Source organism: Ceratotherium simum, chromosome 15, assembly GCF_057802395.1.
Source record: "Ceratotherium simum simum isolate JZ-2026a chromosome 15, ASM5780239v1, whole genome shotgun sequence".
NCBI classification, from domain to species: domain Eukaryota; kingdom Metazoa; phylum Chordata; class Mammalia; order Perissodactyla; family Rhinocerotidae; genus Ceratotherium; species Ceratotherium simum.
The window spans coordinates 30,933,775-30,948,798 of NC_141914.1; the positions used below are offsets into that span (position 1 = coordinate 30,933,775).

The 15,024-nt window shown below is 40.9% G+C and overlaps 1 protein-coding gene across 1 annotated transcript in view; it reads left to right on the top strand.

The window, feature by feature from the left end:
• ATP13A5 (ATPase 13A5) overlaps window positions 1-15,024 on the top strand; it is a 110,233-nt gene that overhangs the window by 68,211 nt on the left and 26,998 nt on the right. The window contains exons 17-23 of the mRNA XM_087439409.1: window positions 1,346-1,463; window positions 4,799-4,923; window positions 5,738-5,898; window positions 7,989-8,114; window positions 9,224-9,303; window positions 11,903-11,945; window positions 13,817-13,926. Coding sequence (XP_087295535.1) covers window positions 1,346-1,463; window positions 4,799-4,923; window positions 5,738-5,898; window positions 7,989-8,114; window positions 9,224-9,303; window positions 11,903-11,945; window positions 13,817-13,926 — 763 coding nt within the window. The remainder of the gene's footprint in view (window positions 1-1,345; window positions 1,464-4,798; window positions 4,924-5,737; window positions 5,899-7,988; window positions 8,115-9,223; window positions 9,304-11,902; window positions 11,946-13,816; window positions 13,927-15,024) is intronic.

Below are 15,024 nucleotides of genomic sequence, written 5' to 3' on the forward strand. Positions count from 1 at the left end.
TTGTTGCATTTGAATGAGTTCATTTGGATAAAATTGGCCTTTTTCTCCTGATTTTCATCTATATTCTCCTTACAATTGCTAATAGCCATCAACTTGTGCACAGAATTCGAGATTTGGCAAATGATTGCTTTAACTTCTCTCCTACTTGGACTCTTTTTTAGAAGTGCCCCCTTTTTTCTGACTTGATCTTCCTCAGAGCTCCCATTAACTCTATCCTTCACAGCTTGATGGCCTTTACTTTACTGTTGTTCTTTTTTTCATCCACACAGATACAAGTATCTTCTTGAAATTTTAGCTGGCAACTATTGCCCCTACTCTATCAGTAAGAGTTTGGGTCTGTCACTTGCCATCACTCATTCTTCTGGTAGCCTTTCCAATTCTCAGTGTCCTAACCTCTGATCCTTGACATGTGCTAATAACATCTTAAGTGATTTTTTTCTCTCTGTATTTAAGAAATAGAGAGCTAGGAGATTCCTTGAAATTAGATCCCACGGATTATTCTAGATTTACAAAAAGTCTGAGCTGAATGGGGACATAGAGAGCCACAACCCTCTCATTTTATGGATGAGAAAATTGAGATGCATAAGAGAAGCTTAACATATCCAAGGTCAGAGAGGTAGTCAGCAGTAGAGTGGAGACTAGAACTCAAGTATTTTGCTTTCTAAGTTACTACCCCTTCCATTATATTGTGCTTCTTTCTAACACACTTATAGACATACTATACACCATAAAAATTTTATAAATATATTAACATTAGTTAAAATGCCATGACAAAATACACAAATATTGGCATTGTGTCACCTATTATCTAAAGCAGGGAGTGGCAAACTTTTTTGCAAAAAGCCAGATAGTAAATATTTTAGTCTTTTCAGGCCACAAGGTATCTGTCTCAACTGCTCAACCCTGCAGTTGTAGCCTGAAGGCAGCCATAGATAATAAACAAACAAATAGGCATGACTGTATTCCAATAAAACTTTATTTACAAAAACAAGCAATGGGCCAGATTTGCTCTGTAGTTTTCTGACCCCTGATCTAGAGGATCATCGGTTTCCCTCATTTCACCCAGGTAAACATAGTCCTGAGATTTGTCCTTAGTGAACCCAGCCAGTGTATTTGACATCCAGTTGACGACCAGCACATCTTTGGCATTTATTTCTGTCAGAGTAACAAAAACACACTGTATAAAGTTGTTTGTGGCCTTTAACCGAAGCTGTAGTTTTTATGAAAGCATTTTTATGGAGTGAAAGTTAAAGCAAGGTATAGCGACTGCATCCCAGAGTCTTGCTCAAGAGTTGGGCAACCTTCAATCTGACCTTACATTTACCTCTTTCTTCTCTCCTGGAAGTGCCCAAGAATTTCCCACAGGAGCTGAGGAAGTACACAATGCAGGGCTTTCGCGTCATTGCCCTTGCCCATAAAGCCTTGAACATGGAGAAGTTTTCAGAAGTAGAGAGTTTAACCAGGTAAGGAACTTGGAAATTGGCAGTAGGGCAGACTTTGTGTGCATGAAGTGAATGAGCTCTGGTGAGGGACAAATAGACAGCTCAAATCACTGGGATGGCTCTTGGAGACAGAGAATCAATCTCATCCAGTCTCCTGATTCCAAGATGGGCAACAGGGGAGGACTTGCTCAGGTCACAATGCTGGTTGGTGGCAGAACAAGGATGACAGTTGAGATCTCCTGCCTTCTATATGTCAGTGAATTATCTCTGCTTTGGACTTCATCATCTCACCAAAAACAACCAACATTTCTTCAACCTCGGAACATTGTGTGGTTGACTGACTCGGGGGTCCCACATACAAAGGGGTTGAGAGAAGGAGACAGTTGGCACTTTGAAAGACTTCTAGAATCCCTTAGACTTGGTTTCCTCCAGGGCTCAGTAGTACACCTCCCTCAGATCTGGAGAGGTAGTGAGTGCAAATTGAATTCTTTATATGAAATAGAATTTAGTATTCTTAATTATGATAAGGGGATAAATTGTCATCATTAGAGGATAATCTGTAGATTATTTTTTCTTTCAATGTTTCTTAGCTTTTAAAGATTGTTTTTGAATTGTCTATAAGTAGAGTAGAGAAATACTGTGGAAAATTGAATAACAAATAATCTATGTGTTACATATCTTTGATTTTGTGTTGCTGATGGAGAGATCCTCATATATATATAATTAGACCCTCTGTATAAGATGTGGATATCCTTGGTTCAACGTTACTATTTACAGCCTAAGTTCATCCACTCTAATATGCTCAGTAATCATTGTCCCTTCCATACACTGTGTCTATTTCCCATCTATAAAATGTAGGATTGGATGATCTCTAAGGAGCCTTTCAGCCTTGACATTTTAATCTTCTAAATAGAATCACAAAGCTCATTTTTCCTGAAATACATGAATGGCATTCTCAGATTTAACATTCAAGGTGTTAGCTATTCTTGAGCAAGCATAAAGACCCATAACACACAGGATTTGGTAATTTTTCAAGACACAAATTTTAATAACGAAAGTTAAGGTCATGTGTGTAGAAAAGATTTATGTAGCTAGACACGGAGTGTAGCCACCACCCAGCTGCCACATACAAACACAGCTGTGATGTTCTCATTTAAAAGCCACTAGTGAGGTAGACATTACTATAAATATAACAAAGTAAGAAAATGGAAGATAAAATGTACTAGATTTCTAACCATCTCAGGATTTCCCAGAGAATATCAGGAGCCTATTATGTTCTTGGAATTTAATTACTGTTTTCAAACAGGGTAAAGGAATAGGGTTTTGATTTTTTTTTTCAGAATCAAATTATATTTAGCAAAGTTTTCCAATTAGGAAAATCGAGAAGTAAAAAAACTGACATCATAAAAGGGAAGTAGAAGCGTTTCTTGAGATGACTTAAAAAAAAAAAACTAAACCAGAAGAAGAAATATTTTATCAAGACTATCCCTTTCATTGGTTTAGCAAATTTCTATTGATCTTGACTATGTGTTAGATGCTTTTCAAGGCACCGAGGATTCAGAAGTGAATAAAATAAAATTCTTGCCCTCACGAAGCTTATATCCCAATTGGGGAAAATAGATAATAAAATAAGCCTATAAAATATTGTGAAGTAGTGATAAATTCCCTGAAGGAAAATAAATAAAGCAGGTTAAGAGCATAAAAAATTGACAGAGGACACCATTTTACATGGAGTGATGAGGGAAGTCCTCTGAGGAGGCGTCATTTGAACAGAAGTGGGAGCGAGGCATGCAGTTATCCAGGGGAAGAGCATTGCAGCCGATAGGAACGGTGGGTGCAAAGGCCCTGACACAGGATTTTACTAGGAATGTTGTAGAGCCATTAAGAGGCCAAAGTGCCTGAAATGAACGAGAGAAAGAGTTGTAAAAACCAGAATAACTGGTGAGAAGATTTTAGGATCTTTTTTTGTAGTCCTAGTTAATGAGAAAATATGAATCTAATTTATAATAGAAAGTCATGAAGTTAAATGGTGGGATTTTAACAAGTTCTATATTAAGGTAGATTTTCTTTTTATAATCTTCTCTGAGAACACTAAGGCAGGATTCATCTCTGATTATCTGAATATTCTCCAAAGTGCCTAAAATAAGATTTAGAATAAAGTCACTATTTAGTGAATGGATTTTTGAATGAAGGATGTAGCAACTTATACTCTACTTCAGAGAGAAGTTTCTTCATTGTGTTCCCATCCCTGTTTGAATTATAGTTCTCATCGATAATCCAACTATAATCCTTCTTTTAAAGAAGGTTTACTGGCCACTTGTTTATTTCCTTCCCAAGTCCTATTAACGTGATGGAAAAGAAACAATACCAAAGAAAACTAGAGAAGCAATAAGTGCAGATGAGAGGTTTCTACACATTTCTGTAAGACGTAATGTAGGCGGGAGGAGTGGTAGCTGAATCAAGCAGGATAGAAGAAGCTACAGCCTACACCATGCAAGAGAGAGGGGAAGAGAGAGAGGGAGCAAGAGGAAAGTTGGTTCACCCTGTAGAACCCTGGAGAGGCTGTGACCCAGATATGTCATGTGCTGTGGAAGGTGGAAGTGAGACTCAGGACTGAACATGGGGGATTAACTGACAGTGTGCAGAAAGGTTAGATCCCCAGGTCTCCCCCTCCTCCCCTTGCCTCTCCCTGAAATCTTACCTCCACTCCTGTTAAAAAAAGGAACAATGAGAGATCGAGAAAGAGCTCTTGGCTCCCAACTTTACTTTTTAAAAAGCCACTTGAGATTTATTCCACTTCAGAGGAGAGGTCCTGCATAACCAATGTAACCGAGTTAGATTCCAAGCCTCCAATTTCAAATTCTGAAAACTCTTCAAATCCTTGGCTGATGCCATATATTTACTGGAGGTTGCAGATGGAGGCTGAAATGGATTAGTCCATACTCAACTATTACTATAGTATCCTGTACGTAGTATGTACTTAATAAATGTCTAATAAACTGAAATGATTACAAGCTCAAAAAAAGAAACTAAAAAATAAATATAATTAACAAAATTTTTGAAAACCAACAGAAGATTTAGAAGATAAGCACATTACTTTTAAAAAATGGAGTTGAAAACTGGAAGAAGCAGGTAAAAGATATACAAGTGGTTGCTTCTGGGAAGGAGAAGGGGTGAGGTGGTGTGGAGACAGAGACTATTCGTTTTCATCATAAGCTTTTGGGTTTGTTTTGATTTTTTAAACATGTGCATGTATTACATTGATAAAACAGAAATTGTAAAAAGAAGAAATAAATCCAACTGTTGAGATTACATAGACAAGCTTTAATACCATTGATTTTCTCCTGAATCCAAAGGGAGAAGGTGGAGTCAGAGTTAACATTTCTGGGGCTTCTTGTCATGGAGAATTGCTTGAAAAAGGAAACCAAACCAGTCTTGAAGGAACTGAGCGAGGCCTGCATCAGGACCGTGATGATTACAGGTGTGTGTTTCTGGAGGCCTGACAAGTTGAATGTATCCCAGTCGTAAGAAAAAGACCATGTGAGCTGAGTGAGTTCGTGTGATTGAGGCAGAAACAAAACTGCTCTGCTGTCAAGTTTGTTTCCCTGTGGTCCACTTACTTTGGAACATGTGTAGCTCCTTCAATACCACCATGGGCTTTGGAGGCAGCACCATATCACATTTTCTTTGTCTAATACCCACTTTTCCTACTGAGGATCTGCACAGTCCTAATAGGCTCACAGTAAATGTTTAAACACAAGAATGGGTGTGTTCATCAGGAACCTCAATAAGACCTCTGTGCAAAGGGTGTGAGACTCTTCTGGACTGTCCTTCAGGGCAGTGGGGCAGGCATGGCACATGATAATCAAATCCAAGCCTGCCACAGCCCTAAGTGTTCTTTTCTCTGCTTAAGTGGAATCCACATGCCAAGGATGATTTGATGCCATCAGACTGGGCCCATATTACCTTCACCACTAAGAGCTGTTCATCTCCTGAGGATTAGTCATAAAATTCTCAGCCATGTATTTATTCATTAGCGCATGTTTTGCAAATATGCAATGTTCAGGACACAATGCTAATTATCATGGGAGGGAGATGCAGACATAGAGTTTGACCATCAGGGTAGACAGGCGCGGGCAGGGGGAAAGATAAATGGTTAGGAAATAAGGCAGAAAGTGATAAATGCCCCAACGAGGACACCAACCAAGTGGTATGGACACTCAGAGGAGCGAGAGCTCAGTGCTGGTTGCTGAGAGGTTTATACATAAAGCAAGCCGACTTTCTTTGTCTTCTAGGTGACAACCTCCAAACAGCCATTACTGTTGCAAAGAATTCTGAAATGATTCCTCGAGGGAGCCAGGTGATCCTTGTGGAAGCCAATGAGCCAGAAGAGTTTGCTCCTCCTTCTGTGACCTGGCAGCTGGTAGAGAACCAAGAGAATGGACCTGGAAAGAATGTGAGCAAATGTTTTAAGACCCCTCTGTGGCCTGGGCTGATGGAATACAGCCCTGACCCTGGGCAACCTTCTCTTGACAATAGAAGTTATCACCATAATAATCCTTCACATCTGTCCAGAGTTTTACAGTTTGCAAAGCATTTGTAATTTCCACCAGCATGTCTCAGCCCTGGCTGCACATAGAAATCACCTGGGAGAGTTTTAAAGCTTCCAGTGCCAAGGGTCTACCGATTAAATCAGAATCTCTGGGCTGGGAGCTGGCATCAGTCTGTCCTCTCGGCGATTCCAGTGTGCAGTCATGGTTGAGAACCACTGACATATCCATTTGATTTCCATCTGATCCTTGCAGTTACCCAATACAGTTGAGCGAGCTGTTCATTTTACAAATGGGAAAAATGAGACCTACAGAGGTAGGCTTGCCCAAGGCATGCAACTGGCAGGTTGCAGAGCCAGAAATCAAATTCAGGTCTATTTGATTCCACCCCAATTCATGGACATTTAGATCGTGCTGTACCTGTGATGTGAAGTTAACAGGTATCAGTTTTCTCTAGAAGGCAAGTCCTGTGTGTTTGTTACAAAACAGCTCTTTTATATCAAGAGAATGGGCTGCAGTCTGACATTCCATCACTAAAGGAGGCACCTCTGCCTTCGTGTGAATTCAACAAGATGGTCTTCCAGGTGATAAATTACAAAAATGCTCCTTTCCTCCAGGCTGACCAGCCCTTCAGGTTGTTGAGTGTAGAGTAAGCCTTTTTTTCAGTACACAAACTGCAAGACTGTACAGAGTGGCCCTGCCCCTACCCTGTGAAGAGGTGCATTAACTTGGCTCAAACTCCATTGTGTTGGCTGTAAAAGACGACAGCTCTCTCTATGCTTTCAGCAGATTTCGGTGCCTATTTCCTTGCAAACCCACTTGCTTCTGCATCAATGCATGTTGCTTCAATTACACTATGTGACAAAACTCATGTCTCCACTAATTTTTAACAAACAGTCCACTCACACTACCCAATCATGAGTTTAATACCTTTACTGAAGATTTGGTCGTTGCTGGGAGAAGTTGCAACACGGTCTCAGGCTTTCCTCCTCTCTGGCTCCCTCCCACCACACTTTCTCTCCCCCTTTCTAGTAAAAGCAAAAGGAGTCCTGTCCTTGCCTCACGTGGGATGCTTTTGAGCACGTCTTTTATTGGCTGTTTTGCAATGGGAGTGGCAGGGGAGGGGTGTATCGCATTGCTTCCCAATTCGGCACATCAAAATATGTTTTCTTCCAAATACGCGGCTTTCTCTAAGATGAATTCTTATTCTATCATCTTTATTCTAATGAATAAAATTTTCTCACCTCCTATACTATTTGAATTCAGAGTCCTACACAAATGTAAGACCCTCTGGGAAATGTTGCGTGAGAATCCATTATCAGCTATTGACATAATGAGTGCGTATGCATCATCAGATACTTTCTCTAGGAGCTGAGCCAGGTGGGGCTAGAACACAGCAATAAGGGGTACATTGACAGGTGAAAGATGGGAAGGAAAGAGTTTCAGAAAAGGAGTAGTGCTGGTGTAATAGACACAGGATGTGGAACAGGATCTGGGCACTCTGAGGGAACAGGTTACCTGTTGGGGTGGGGAGAGGTCGGGTGCTACAAGGAGTCAGGCTCTGAAGAAAGTCTGCCTATTTTACAGAGAAGAAATTGGGGCATGATTTTTGAACAAATGAATGAAAAGAGATCTTAGGAAATAAAGGTTGCATGAGGAGGAGAAAGAGGAGAAGGGCAGAATGTTTCCTGTTCTCCCTTGGAATTGCTAATTGGTACCTTGGAATGATTTCCTCAGTAGACTGACAGCACACGTATTATCTCCCAGGACAGGATCCAGAGCATCATGTCATCAACGTATCATGTGTTTATAGAATCTTGGGAGGACGGTTTGTGTCATCTTCACGTGAATCTAAATTCCATGGGCAAATTACACATTATGTATTTGTTGGCCCTCACACTGTTATGAAACATGAACATACTTCCTTCAATAAAACGTAGGAAAGTAGAGACATCCCTTCAGAGCCGATGTAGAAATAATGCCCTTTTGGTTTTAGGATAGCTGCATTAACATTGGAAACCGCTCAGTGCCTGCTGGAGAAAGAGGCAGCTGTTACCATTTTGCAATGAGTGGGAAATCATACCAAGTGATATTTCAGCATTTCAACAGCTTGCTTCCAAAAGTAAGTACTAGAGAAATGAAGTGTTTTGTTTTGCTCCTCAAATTAATGAGGCAAAAAAGGAGAAAAGAGTAGTGAAGATGATGATCAGTGAAGTTGTCTCAGACTTAGGGACTAAACACCCACAAAGGGGCACTTCCCTCAGAAGTTTCCCAGCCCCACCCATGCCTACCTGGTCCTGCACATGCCCATGGCTTCCTCTTCAGAGTTGGGTTCTGGTACAGCCCCTTGCCCTGCCTCCGTGGTCAGTCCAATCCCAGCCTCCCTTCTCCTCCTGGGGAGGGAGGACCTCCAGAGAGTTCCAGATGTGCTTTCTGTTTTTTGGGTCACCTTCTCTCTGAAAACCACCAACTCACGTCAGGCTGAACACTATTCCCCTTCCTGTCTGGATTCTTAACTTACAGCAGGAGGAAACAAAGGCCCCGCGGTATATTTTCAAAATCATTGATCTTGTCCTCTGTGTGTCTATTCTGAAATAGTGCTCTGCAGGGTTGTGCTGTCAGTGTGAAGGAGATAGTGGAGCGCAAGCCGAGGGCAGCAACCATCTGTTAGCGGTGTCTTGAGAATTCTGTTGCATTACCGGTCAAGGACCATGGAATCTAGACCCCAAAGGCTTCTAGAAAACTGTTAGTGCAATTCCTCATTGAAGAGTTTGGGAAGACTGAGACTCAGAGAGGTTGTCACTTGTCCAAGGTTTGCACAGTTTGGGACAGAGCTGAGAACAGAACCTTGTGTCTCCACTCCTGACCTGTCGCTCTTTCCCCTGCCTATGCCGCAGTTATGGCGACAATGTTCAGTAAAAAGAATTGTGTTTCCTTAAGCATTTTTATTCCATATGCTCTGCTCCTTTTTTAGTTATTATTATTAATTAAAAGTTACCCCATCTTGGAAAAATGGCCTGGAAAGAGGTAATAGAGTGTGATAGAGGACTGAAAGGGAGGGTTAAATATTAAACTAAGAAATCCCCTATTCCCTTGCCTGATGTTGGGTCTAATGACGTACCACCCGAGGCTATATTAAAACAGAGGCCAAGAGTGATTTTTCAGGGCTACTCTTTTACTTAAAAAGTGTTCTTCTTCTAATCTTACTGCAATAGTTGTTTTTCTCTCTAGATCCTAGTGAATGGAACCATTTTTGCAAGAATGTCTCCTGGGCAGAAATCAAGCCTTGTTGAAGAATTTCAGAAATTGAAGTAGGTATTATTGCATGAAAAAGTGTATTCATTGTCTATTGCTTCATAATGAATTACCTCAAAACTTAATGACTTGGAATAATGCCATTTATTATTGTACATTTCTGTGGGTCAGGGATCCAGGCGGGCTTAGTTGAGTCTTCTGGCTCCGGGTCTCTCACAGGCTGTATCAGGTGTCAGCCAGGACTGCAGTCACCTCAGCACTCCAGCGGGGAGGATCTGCCTCCAGCCTCACTCACGTGTGGTTGGCAGGATTCACTTCCTTGTGGTTGGTTGGATTAAGAGTCTCAGTTTTTCACTGACTGTTGTACAGAAGCCACCCTCAGTTCCTTGCCACATGGGTCATTGCACAAGGAAACTCACAATGTGGCAGCTGGCTTCCATAAGAGTGAGCAAGTGAGAAGAGCCAGAGAGAGAGAGACACCATTTTTTAGATCCTCATCTAAGAAGTGACATCCCACGACTTTTGCTGTATTCTCTTTAATGAAGCAAGTCACTAGGGCCGGCCCACAAACAAGGAAGGGCATGATACAGTGTCATGAATACCAGGAGGTGGGGATCATTGAGAGCCATTTTAGCCATTTAGCCACCCCAGAGAGCATTCCTTCTGTGTCCAGTCGGGCATATCTTAGAGGAAGATCCTCTGCTGGGATATAGAGAATAGAAAAAATAGGGGTTTGTATGGCTTAGAATGGGAAAATTGGGGAACTGTGTGAGCTATCACCTGGAATTATTTGAGGTTGGTCCACTGGAAGACATATGAATAATTTCAGATCCTCCAGGAAAGAGGTAGAATGGCATTTTCGCTGTATCTGACCCCGGCGAGGGTTGGGTAGAGAGGCCAAAGTAAAAAAAAAAAAAAACTGTTTCTTATCTCCTTCAAAAACACAGACGACTAAGTCACATCAGAGTGAAATGGTTCTTCTTGAGACCAGACCTACCTATTACTTGCTGGGAATGTTACAATTTCTGGGTTGCAGATTTCTGGAAACTGAAAAGGAGTAAAGAGCAGTGAAACTTTAGGTAATTGCTGATAAGTAGTAGGCAAAATCAGGAGACCGCCTTTGACTATTATTTTTTGTTGCCCAAGCATTCTTAGGGGAGTTTCAAAAATTGCCTATTAACTCCCATAATCCCTTGAGGCTGGCTTCGTATCCACTGTCTAAAATTACTATTTTACCTACATGGTCATTATATGATATTGGCCGAAGAAAGTAATTTTACCCTTCTCAAATGCCTGAGAAATTCTGCCAACTTAAATGCTTACTTTTGAAAAGCTATATTCCCCTAAAGAAAAATCGATTCAGGAAGATATATGCTGTCTCAGAATGAGCTATCTTCTCAATTTCCCCAGTCTTCCTCTTCACACCTTTATCATTGGAAATGTGCATAGGGTTGTATGAATTCTCTTCTGAATTCAGAGAACACTAGAAGATGTAAGATTCCTCGTGTAAAGAGACTAAATATGTGTTTTAAGGCTGGAGAAAGGAAGCCATTTTCAGCAAATGTGCATAGTCATGACATGAACATGAGTGCATGTCAATGTTTATAGGGTGATTTTCATATATACTAGCCAAATATTAGGTTGAACCATATGAATTTGTTTACATTTGATCATTTTTGACCTATAAAAATGTCCATCTCTTATGTGTCAACTACTAATAAGGAAATTCTCCAAGAACTTCATTTTTCCCTGTATTGATTTGTTATTTCATGTGTTTTTGGCAAATTGCCACTGAGCCTTTAATAGTATTGCCATTAACGAATACCTATAATGTATTACTTATAATAGAAGACAGAGTGTGTCTCGCATCAGAAATTCCTTTTCTCTGGCAACAGCTTTAATATTTGCTCTTCTATTTATATCATTGTGTTTGCACATCAAACTGGTATGGTGGGGGAGCATGTTATCTCATTTTTATTCCAAGATGCATCAAGAATATATGTATATGGGGACCAGCCCCAGGAGCCTAGTGGTTAAGTTCTGTATGCTCCACTTTGGCAGCCTGGGTTCAGTTCCCGGATGCAGACCTACACCACTCATCAGTGGCCATGCTGTGGTGGCAGCTCACATACAAAATAGAGGAAGATCAGCCACAGATGTTAGCTCAGGGTGAATCATCCTCAGCAGAAAAAAAAAAGAATATATGTATATGTCTTTAGTTATGTCTGTTAAACCATTTCCCAAATGTTTCTCATCCTAGTGTCTAAACTCTAAACTTTCAGCCACAGTCAGCAACCAAAACACAGATGGATTAGGTTATGATCTGTGCGTTAGACGGTGCGGAAGTGCTCTGATTATGACTGCACACTCTTAAGCTTGGCCTTGGTTGATATCATCAAACGGAACTTCTTTTGAAGTGTATGAGCATCCTTATGGACGTCCTTGGCAGTATCCATGTGATTGATTGAAATGATTTAAATCATACGATGGCCTTATTCCTCTGGGAATATTTCTCTCCAAGTTATTTTCCTTCAGCCTGATTCCACATGTGTTCAGCACACACACACACACACTCATCGCATGTGAGTTAGTTATGATGGAAATTATTCAAGTGAGGCGTTAAGCTATTAATTTTTCTTATCCTTTCCCCTGCAGTTATTATGTGGGCATGTGTGGAGATGGAGCTAATGACTGTGGGGTGAGTAGAAATTACTTCTGCCAATGCAGGCAGTTCATTAATCTCTCTCTTGAGGACCCCACAGTCCCTGGGTCTATCTCTTTACCCTTCTGCTGGCAATCACTTATCATTTTGCTGTTCATATCCACCCCTACCTGAGTGTGGGTTGGAAGTGGAGAGGAGTAAGGTGAGATGAGTCATTTCAGCTGTTTCTGGCAACTCCTAGAAGAATAAAGGCCAGGAAAGACCACTTAGACTCCCGTATTTCAGACCCAGAAGCAACTTTACAAGACTAGCTAGTTTAATTCTCTTGTGTTATCAATAAGGAAATGAGTCTCAGGCAGGTGAATTCTCTTTTTGCCCCAAGTCACATGGCTAGTAAAGGTTTAGTGAAGGAAAAGTTTGAAACTGATGGTTAAAGATTTTGAATTATCTGTAAATTGTATTTATTCCTGCCAAACTTCTACTCCAGGGTTAGCTTTTAAAAGTTGGCTTTATCCAAAAATTCTGATGCTCAGTGAAATCATAGACCAAACTATTTGGTTATTACATACTCTAGCAAGCCTAAATTAAATGATTCTTAGCAGATTACTTCTTATATGCAATAGAAGGCAGTGCATGTTTTATAATCTGAATTCTGAAGATATGATTGAAACTGTAGCCTACCTTGAAGATTTATGCACATAAGAAAATATTTTAGTAGCTAATTTGTAGGACAAAAAGTGAAGAGGATTGCTTTGTATTTCCAAAGCCTATTAAATACTTAAGATCTGAGTATTTGTTTTACTTCCTTCTAAAATATTTTCTTCAAAGTTCTGTGAAAAATTATGTTCATCCTTAGAGACCTATTTTGAATTTTTCTGCCTTATGCTTCATGAGAAGAAGCTAGTTGTTAGTCTGCTTTCAAAATCTAGCATGCATACCCATTCCCATTAATTATGAGGAATTTAGAACAAAACAAACAAATTGAGTGCTAGAAAGGACATAGCCTCTGCCCCCAAAGAGTTCATTGTCTGGTGGGGGAAAGAATCCTGAATAAATCTAACCCTGACATAAACTAGATGGCCTGAATTATATAACAGAGATACAAAATCCTAAGTGAGAAAAGAGGAAGAAGGAAATATTCTAATATTTATTGAACATGCATTTAGTATGTACCGGCTACAGTAACCAGGTACATTGTAGTTCTACAGAACTATAGAAATACAAAATCTCATTTTATGCTCACACAATTCTTGTAGGATTAGGGGCTTGCTGGCCTGCTTATTGGCCACCGTCTGCTCTGTGCACTGTCGGGACAGTTGTCAGTCTTAATGAGAAATGAATTAGCTCTTATTTCAGTGAGGCAACACATGTCCTGGAATGATTCTGTGATGAGTGTGATCTGGTCCCTGTCTCCAGTGAAGATGCTGTGGGCCCCATACTTCATCCCAGCAGTTAGCTGGTTGGCTGGATCAGCCCAGGAAAAGGTGGGGATTAGATATCTTTTCCTGTTGTTCATGAAGATGGCTCGCTAAGTGTAAGATCTGTAACGGTGAAGTCCCCTACAGATGTTCATCCAAATGCTGTCATCTTTTTAATAGATTTCTTGAATGAGGGCTTCCGTTTTCTTATCATGTCTATACCCCCACAACTAACACACACACATGCACACACGCACATGCACACACACACCACCCTCCTACCTCTAGATCATTGTTTAGTTGGTGCCTCTTCAGTTGGTGACTTCGTGGATCAGAGGATTCCAGGTGGAGGGCCAGCATAAACAGAGAGCCAGAGGTGGAAGGGTGCAGTGTTATAAGCTCTATAATGTGAAGAATAGCCTCATGGTGCTTGAACAGTTAGAGCCTGGCCTGAGGAGTAACGAGTGTAACATGGATTTACCATTCCAGGCTTTGAAAATGGCTCATGCGGGCATTTCGCTGTCAGAGCAGGAGGCATCTGTGGCATCCCCTTTCACCTCGAAAACAGTCAACATCGAGTGTGTGCCTCGTCTCATCAAGTAAGCCACTTCTTCCCTTCCACTCCATGACTGACGGGCCCATTGTCTGGCTCTGGACAGAATTCAACTATAGTTTAAAGAGATAAATGTAACAACAGAGCTATGGGTAAAGTTCTACTGGAACACAAATGAAGGGAGGCGTTAGTGCTGCTTGAGAATGCTGGTAAAAGCCACAATAAAGTGACTTTTGCTGAGTCTTAAAGGATAAATGGCTGGGTCATGTGGACAATTAAAGGCTAGAGTTGATATTTAAAAACTAACTGCGTTTCTTACTTCTCCTCTCCTTTATTTTGTATGCTGGATGCTTGCTGGAACCTTTTTCTCAAGAGTCGGGGATGAGTGAGGAAGCAGAAAAGGAACATTCCACCAGATTGCTTCCCCAAATGTCTCAAAAATATAAATTAGTGAATATCCAAAATGGCTACATAAAAGACTTTTAGAATTGATTGGCAGTGGTTAGGGAAAAGGAAGGAATTAAAAACTGTTTATTTTCCCGATATAGCTCCCTCACCTCCACTCCTCTCTCATTTCTGATCTTGTACTTATACTTTAAATGTAGCTAAACATTTAGATTTATATTTTGTTCATAAATCTTATTCTCCTATTGCTTTCTGTAATACTGTGGGGTAACTTCAGGCCATCTTCCTGGCCAATGATCTGGAAGACATATCTAAATCTTGAGGTTTATACAAAAAAGACAACCATGAAGTTCTCTGGTGTGTCCCTCGGTGCATCTGAATGGCAGTAACTGGCAGGAATTATTCACCTAAAGGTGCCAGGCTTGAATTTCCACGTCCATGTCTGGCTGCATATCAGCAAGACAGCTTGGCACAGCTCCCTGAACACTGGGAGCCTGCACCTGTGTTCTTCTACACCCTCGACATCATCACCTCCCCTGCCTCCAAAGCAGCTCCTCTTCCCAGCTCCCATGTGTCCGCTTCTGAGGACCATTTGGGTGTTAGAGTCCATCACTGAGGCTCAAACCTCAGAGTGTTTTTAACTCTTTCCTCTTTTTCATCCCTAGCCAACCAGGCATTATGTTTTACTGGTTTGGCTTTCAGAGAGTCTCTCCAAGCCCTTTCTTTACTGTCTCTGTTG